This window comes from Choloepus didactylus, chromosome 5 (assembly GCF_015220235.1).
Source record: "Choloepus didactylus isolate mChoDid1 chromosome 5, mChoDid1.pri, whole genome shotgun sequence".
Taxonomy (NCBI): domain Eukaryota; kingdom Metazoa; phylum Chordata; class Mammalia; order Pilosa; family Megalonychidae; genus Choloepus; species Choloepus didactylus.
This window is the reverse complement of record NC_051311.1, coordinates 36,740,769-36,749,239: the sequence shown is the minus strand read 5'-3', so window position 1 is coordinate 36,749,239 and position 8,471 is coordinate 36,740,769. Positions and strand designations below refer to the sequence as shown.

Sequence of the window (8,471 nt, the reverse complement as noted above, 5' to 3'; positions counted from 1 at the left end):
CAAAACTCCTTTTTAATATGAAGTTAGGGTGGTCACTGCCTAGACACCCTTGAAGACTGAGAAAAGTGATTAAACGAGAGGAAGGGGTAACAACAGACAAGATAGGATTTAACAAAGGATTACAAATACTGAATCTTTATATAAATATATATAAAATATATATTCTATATATTCTATATATAGAATATATATTCTATATATTCTATATATATATATTTAGATACTAGGATATTAGAATAGCTAGAAGGAAATAACTGAAGTGATAGAACTGTAACCCACAACATTCTTTGAAACTTGCTCTGTAGCTACTCATTAAATTGTACTTTGAAAGTTATCACCTTTCTGAATATGTTATGTATCACAATAAGGAAATAACTGAAATTGTGGAACTATAACCCATAAGCTCTCTAACTACTTGTTAAATCGTACTTTGAAAGTCATCACTGTTCTGTACATGTTAAATTTCACAATAAAAAATGTATTAAAAAAGAACAAAATAGAAATTATGGGAATGAAAAGCACAATTATGGAGTTTAAAAATATACTAGAGGCATACAACAGCAGATTTGAACAGACAGGAAAAAGAATTAGAGAATTAGAAGTCATATAGTCAGAAGAATAAACAGAAAAACTGAGGAGTGTCTAACGGACTTGTATGACAGCATGAAGTACACCAACATACTCACCATGGGAGTACCAGAAGGACAAGAGATGGGAAAAAGGACAGAAAGAATATTTGAAGAATAATGGCCAAGCATTTCCCAACCCACATGAAAAACATATCCCCAAGAAGTACAACGTACTCCAAACAGGATAATCGCTTGTAGTTAATCCTAATGGATCTACTCTGAGACACATACTAATCAGAATGTCAAATTCCAAAGATAAGGAGAGAATTCTGAAAGCAGCAAGAGAAAAGCAACTTATTACATACATATTCAGAAACTCAGAAACTGCGAGAAGGCAGTGGTAAGAAATATTTAAGCTACTGAAAGAGGAAAAACTGTAAGCCAAAAATTATCTAGCAAAACTATTGTTTGAAAATGAGGGAGAGTGTTCAGGTATTTACAAATAAATATAAACAGATATTTTGCCACCCAAAGACCTGCCCTACAAGAATTGCTACAGGGAGTTCTTCGGGTTGAAAGCAAAAGACAGGAGAGTGGCTTGGAGCTGTATGAAAAAGTGAAGATCTTCAGTACAGGTAACTAAATGGTAAATGCCAACCCAACAGCACTGTATCCTCAATATATAACCCTACTCTTTTATTCCTGTAAAAGTTAGAATACAATTGAATAAGATATAATTATCTTTCCTGATAATGAACATGCAGAATATAAAGAGGTAAAGTAATGTGGGACAAAAACAACATGACGAGGAGAAATGGAGGGATATGGGAACAGAGAAATGTGTATGCTATTTAAGTTTGTATCTCTTCAAACTAATAGGTTTTAGACTTAGCTGTGTCATAAGACCCCAGGGTAAGCACAAAGAAAGTATTTTAAAAATACACAGAACTGGAAATGAGAAAATGGTCAAGTGGATACATTACAAAAGATGAACTATACACAAAAGGAGGCTGCAATAAAGGAAGAAAGAGGCAACAAAGATATGACATATAAAAAAACAGGACAAAATGGCTGAAGTAAGTACTGCCTTTACAATAACACTGAATGTCGATGCATTAAACTCCCCAATCAAAAGATACAGATTGGCAGAATGGATAACAAGCATGATTGAAGTATATGTTGTTGACAAGAGACTTATCTTAGACCCAAAGACACAAACAGGATGAAAGTAAAACGACAGAAAAAGATAATTTATGCAAAAGTAACCAAAGGAGAGTTGGGGTAGCTCTGCTAATATCAGAATAAAATAGACTAAATCAAAAGCTGTTACAAGAGACGAAGGACACTATATATTAATAAGTCAATACACCAAGAAGAATAACAATAAAATATTTATATACCTAACCACAGTGCCTCAAAACACATGGAGCAAACACTGACAAAAGTGAAGGGAGAAACACACACCACTACAATAACAGTTGGAGACTTCAATACATCACTTTCATCAATAAACAGAACATACAGACAGAAGATCAATAAGTAAACAGAGAATTTGAATAACATGAGAAATGAATAAGACCTAACAGACATACAAAATACTGTGCCCCCAAAGAGCAGGATACACATTCTTCTCAAGTACACATGGATAGTTCTCCAGGATAGACCATGTATTAGGTCACAAAACAAACCTCAATAAATTTAAAAAGGCTGAAATTATTACAAACCATCTTCTCTGATCACAATGGAATGAAGCTGGAAATCAGTAACAGGGAGAGAACTGGAAAATCCACAAATATATGGAAGTTAAACAACATAATCAGTGGGCCTAAGAAGAAGTCACAAGGGAAATCAGTAAATATTTAGAGATGAATGAAAACAGGAAGACAACATTTCAAAACTTATGGGACACAAAGGCAGTGCTCAGAGGGAAATTTATAGCCTCAAGTACTTACATTAAAAGAAGAATGCAAATCAAAGACCTAACCACATACCTGGAGGAACTAGAAAAAGAATAGCAAACTAAACCTAAAATGGGAGAAGGAAAGAAAAACAGAAATAAATGAAATAGAAAATTAAAAAAAAAGACAACAGCATTAAAAAACAAAAAGTTGGTTCTTTGAGAAGAACAATAAAATTGGAAAACCTTTAGCTACACTGACAAAGAAAAAAAAAGAGAAAGGATGCAAATAATTAAAATCAGAAATGAAAGGACATTACTACTGACGATACTGATACTATGAACAAACACTATGCCAATAAATTAGACAGCCTAGATGAAATGATTAAGTTCCTAGAAACACACAAACAACCTACACTGACTCTAGAAGAAATGGAAGATTTCAAGAGACCAACTACAACGAAAGAGATTGAATAAATAATCAAAAATCTCCCAACAAAAAAAAAAGCACAGTACCAGATGGCTTCACAGGTGAATTCTACCAAAACTTTCTAAGAAGAATTAACACCAATCCTGTTCAGACTCTTCCAAAAAATTCCCTCCTAGCAGAGGGAACACTACTGAGCTTACTCTATGAGGCCAGTATCACCTTAACAAAGCCAGAAAAAGAAAATTACAGACCAACATACCTTATAAATATCAATGGAAAATTCTTCAACAAAATAAAAGCAAACCAAATCCAACGATAAATTAGAAGAATTATACACCACAATCAAGTGGAAATTATGCCAGGTATGCAGGGGTGTTTCAATATAAGAAGATCAATTATTGTAATGCACCACTTTAACAGAACTCAGGGAAAAAACTCATGATTATCTTGATTGACGCAGAAAAGCATTTGACAAAATACAGCACCCCGTATTGATAAAATCCCTAGTAGATTTGGAATAGAATGAAATTTTCTCTACATGATAAAGGGCATATATGAAAAACCCACTGCTAACATCATACTCAACAGTAAAAGACTAGAAATTTTCTCTCTTAGATCTGGAACAAGACAAGGATGCCCACTGTCACCACTGTTATTCAACAATGTACTGGAAGTTCTTGCCAGAGCAATTAGGCAAGAAAAAGAAATAAAAGGCACCTTGATTGAAATGATGAAATAAAACTTTCAGTATTTGCAGGTGACATTATCCTATATTTAGAAAGTCCCCAAAAATCTACAACAAGGGTACTAGAGCTAATAAATGAGGTCAGCAAAGTGGTGGGGTACGAGATCAACAACGTAGTGTTTCAATATATGAGTAATGAACAATCTGAGGAGGAAATTAAGAGAAAAATTCCATTTACGATAGCAATTAATAGAATCAAATATCTAGGAATAAATCTAACCAAGGATACAAAGCAGTTACACAGAAAACGACAAAACATTGATGAAAGAAATCAAAGAATTAAATAAATGGAAGGAAATTTCATGCTCATGGATTGGAAGACTGAATATTGCAAAGATGCCAAAACCACGACCCTAGCCAAAATTCTAAAGCCTTCTTTGCAGAAATGGAAAAACCAATCATCAAATTTATTTGGAAGGGTAAGGGACCCCTAATAGCCAAAAACATCTTGAAAAAGAACTAAGTTGGAGGACCCACACGTCTCAACTTTAAAATATATGACAAAGCTCCAGTGGTCAAAACAGCATGGTACTGGCACAAAGATAGATATGTAGACCAGTGGAATAGAATTGAGAGTTCAGAAATAGACCCTTACATGTCTGGTCAACTGACTTTTGACTAGGGTGCCAAGTCCACTCAATTGGGAAAGAATAGTCTCTTCAGCAAGTGGTGCCACGAAAATTGGATATCCATGTGTAAAGGAATGAAGGTGGATCTTTATCTCACACTACATACAAAAATTAACTCAAAATGTACCAAAGACCTAAATGTAACAATCAGGACTATCAAAATCCTAGAAGAAAACATAGGGAAGCATCTTCAGGATATAATGTTAGGCAGCAATTTCTTAGACTTTACACCATAAACATAAGCAACAATAGAAAAAATAAATAGGGCCTCCTCAAAATTAAAAATTTTTATACAAAGGACTTCATCATGAAAGTAAAAAGACAACCTACAGAATGGGAGGAAATATTTGGAAACCACATCTCTGATAAGGGTTTAATATCCAGGGTATATAAAGAGCCCCGACAACTCAACTATTAAAAGACAAACAACCCAATTAAAAAATGGTCAATAGACTTGAATAGGCGTTTTCTCCACAGAAGAAATACAAATGGCTAAAGATAACATGAAAAGATGCTCAACATCACTGGCCATCAGGGAAATGCAAATCAAAACTACAGTGAGATATTCAGTTGACACCCTCTAGAATGCCTACTATTTAAAAATGGAAAACAAGTGTTGGAGAGGATGTGGAAAAACAGGAACACTCGTTCACCGTTGGTGGCAACGTTAAATGGTGCAGCTGCTGTGGAAAAATTTGGGCGGTTTCTCAGAGAATTAAGTATAGAATTACCATGTGACCTGGAAATCCTACTTCTGGTTAAATACTCAAAAGAACTGAAACCAGGGACACAAACAGGTATTTGTACACCGATATTCATAGTGCCATTATTTACTATTGCTAAAAGATGGAAGCAACCCAAGTATCCACCAGCAGATGAATGGATTAGGAAAATGTATGTGCAGACAGTGGGATATTATGCAGCCCTGAAAACAAATGAGGTACTGATGCACACAATTATGTGGATGAACCTTGAACACCTCATGTTGAATGGAATAAGTCAGACAGAAAAGGACAAAAATCGTATGATCTCACCAATACAAATTTTAGAATAAGCAAATTCTTAAGAGCCAGAAACCGGGATTTGGGTTCCCAGTGACTGTGGAGGGCTAGGGAAGTTGGGTTAAAGTTTAACTGGTACAAAATTTCTGTTGCGGGTGATGGAAAAGTAATGGTAATGGAAGATGGTGATGGTTGCACAACACTGTTAATTTAATTGATGTCAATAAATAAAATATCCAAATGTGGTTAAAGGGGGAAATTTTAGGTTGTAAGTTACTAAAATAAAAGAAGTCCATCTTTAACAATTAAACAAAAACAGACTTTAAAACAATGGAACAAGGCCCCAAGAATATTTTTAAATCTGACCCTAGTAAACATGTAAGTCCCCTTCTTCAGCTGCGGGGAAGAGAGAATCTCCAGTTGGAATGAGTTATGAACCTATGTCTAAAACATTTATATGAAAAGAAAAAGAACCAACTAATTCCATCAGCACTCTAGTAATGCTGGAAGAAAAACCAGACTGTCAATGAATTTCAAGCAATTATAAATGTAAGAGCTCCAATTACAGTATTAGAGACTACTAACAGAGAAATTCAAGGCAGCCATTATAGACGTAAAATATTTTATTTGTAAATGGTGATCTTCTAAATCTGTGTCCACAAATTCCAAAACCCATAACACTCTGTATACTTCAAAAAATTCAATTTTTGCCAACATTAGATACTATTATACAGAACAGAAAACAAAACAAAACAAAAACCCGGTAGGACAAATACTGGTAGGATGTCAGAATATTGTACAAGAGAAGAAAAATATTCAAGAAACAAATTTCATACAGCTATTTCTCAAGAGAAAAATATATACAATTGATTTATTCTGTTTAAGATAAAAATACATCATGCCATATACAAGTTTAGAACTGTATCACTGAATATACCAACAGTTTACAGTCCACTTTAATTGTGCACACAAAAAACTTCATTTTATACTTAGCCTGTGAAGTGTCAGTACCAGAATTTTAAGTACAAAATAAAAAGCTAACCTGGTTCAAAATGCTGATTAAGTTTCTACAAGCAAACACAAAACAGTGTTGTTTTTTTTTTAATTATTATTATTAAAGAAATGTAAACAAACAGTTCATACAAACACATTTTAAAATTACATCTTCCAAAACCCTATTGCCGGAGTCCTGCAGCTGCAAGCTTCATCACATCTCCTTTTTTTTTTTCTTTTCTTTTTTCAATATTTTGTGTTAAATAGAAGGCTAAAGAGTTAGATTTAAATTCCTGCTACATGATCCTATTATGTTTACATGATTCTTTGTGGCCTGAAACAAAGTTCTAATCAAAACTACTTTTGCTGAAGAAAAAAATTCAGCCTCCATTTGGGTGTATTTTTAAGCAGTTATTCACAGTTATCACAAATTGTAAGCACAAAAAAACCTGACTGAAGGAAGAAGTAGGGATGCAACAATATAATATGAAAAAATTAGTTTAAATTACCAAAACAGCTATAAAAGTTGTAGCCATAGCAATACACTCTGTTCTATCAGAAGTAAGGTGTATAAAACAATTAAGTACTAATAGACCATAGTTTCCAAAAAACCCCAAACACTCTAGGTTGAAATTTTGGTTATTACATAATTATAATGGCATATTTAATAACAAAATTATATTGTAACATCCCTATGAACATTTTATAAGCACCCAAGCTGCTGCAGAGCCTGGTAGCATTTGGTCAATAACTATTTTTATACTGTATTTTTTTTCTCAAAATATTTACATATTTGTACAAAGTAACAGGGTTTGTTAGTTCTGCAGGTAACAGCAGCAGCTTGGCTTTCTTCTAACTTTTATTTAAAAATAGCTTCATTCACTTATTCAATAATAAATACAAAAGGTTTCTCTTATTTTACAGAAATCAAAACTACAATAAACTGACTCATGGAATCAAGTATTTAAATGTATTTTAGTGCAAGTTATTATCCCTTAGCTCTATCCCTAAGGAAGTCATTTCAGTACATTCCTTGTTCAGTGGTGTCTACTTTATTTAAAAAAAACTTTTAAATTAGAGGGCCTGCCCCTTTTTCAAATAAGGCTGTGGCCAGCACTTTGGACATCTCCCTTTCGCTGGTGATTTCAGTCTTACATTCATAGGAAGGCCCCTGCCATGGGGCAGGGCAGCCATCGGCTCTTTGCCCCAGTAAAAGTTTCTCCTTAGTGAGATTAAAACAAACAAAACAAAGCCCACCCACAAAAACAAAACAAAAAACAAAAAAAGGCGAAAAGAAAAGAAAAGAAAAAAGCAAAAGTGCTGGACCATTCTGTAATTCTGTTTAACCTCAGCAACTTCAGGGAAGTTGCTTTAGTTAGCTTTCTCCTGGTGCTTCTTTAACCTAAAGGACTGAGGATATCAGAACTCTCAGAAGCTATTTTTCAAAAAGTCATAAAACAGAAAACAAAAATATCTTTCTGTCTGCAAAATTCAAATGATGTGTTGAATCTCTTCTTCCTAGGGACAAGCCGCCCGCTGAGATAGCAAGGAATGCATTTCAGTTCATCCATTTCCGGCAGTTTACAGCTCCACAGTGACATGGAATCTTGTGCTGGTCATCTTCAAAGTCAAACTTATAGTCATAACAAAGCTGCCCGTAGCAAAGAAAGAGCGTAAGAAAGGACAGAAAGAAAAGGAGGAGCTTTCTTCCTGGATCTCCCTAGTATTCAAAACCAGCAAACACAGACATAAAGACCTGATTTGTTGAGGCTCCATGGATCCTTGGGTTTACCACCCTCAAAAAGAAATAAGCAAACTAACAGCTATACTTAACACCTAGGGATCCCAAAGGGACGGAGGAAATGAGAAGCAACATTTTTTTAAGCCAAACCAGGTTTCAGAAAGGGTGGGCTGGCTGGAGGAAACTTTGTTTCTCCAATTCCTCACAGCACTGTCCCCTAAAGTGCATGGAGGGAATTGGTAATACAATGCTTTGGGCGGGATGTACCCCCTTCCCAACCTCTGCCCCACTCATTGCAAGGCTTCCCCAACCCTTTATTTGCTTACTGGGACATGCAACTTTGGCCAGAGATGAAATGCCTGTAGCAGCTAACATGTGTCTTCCTTCATCTTTGCTCATGAAAAGGAATATTTAAGGGATATCTCTTTAAGAGTTATCAGATTATTAACCTCTCATGACATTCTTC

General features: G+C 34.7%; 1 protein-coding gene across 3 annotated transcripts in view; it reads right to left on the bottom strand.

Moving 5' to 3' along the window:
- Nucleotides 1-5,876: 5,876 nt before the first annotated feature.
- KMT2C (lysine methyltransferase 2C) overlaps nucleotides 5,877-8,471 on the bottom strand; it is a 393,502-nt gene continuing 390,907 nt past the window's right edge. For all 3 annotated transcript variants that reach the window (XM_037835765.1, XM_037835764.1, XM_037835766.1), the window contains exon 61: nucleotides 5,877-7,915. In XM_037835765.1, the coding sequence (XP_037691693.1) occupies nucleotides 7,823-7,915 (93 nt within the window). In that variant the 3' untranslated portion in view covers nucleotides 5,877-7,822. The remainder of the gene's footprint in view (nucleotides 7,916-8,471) is intronic.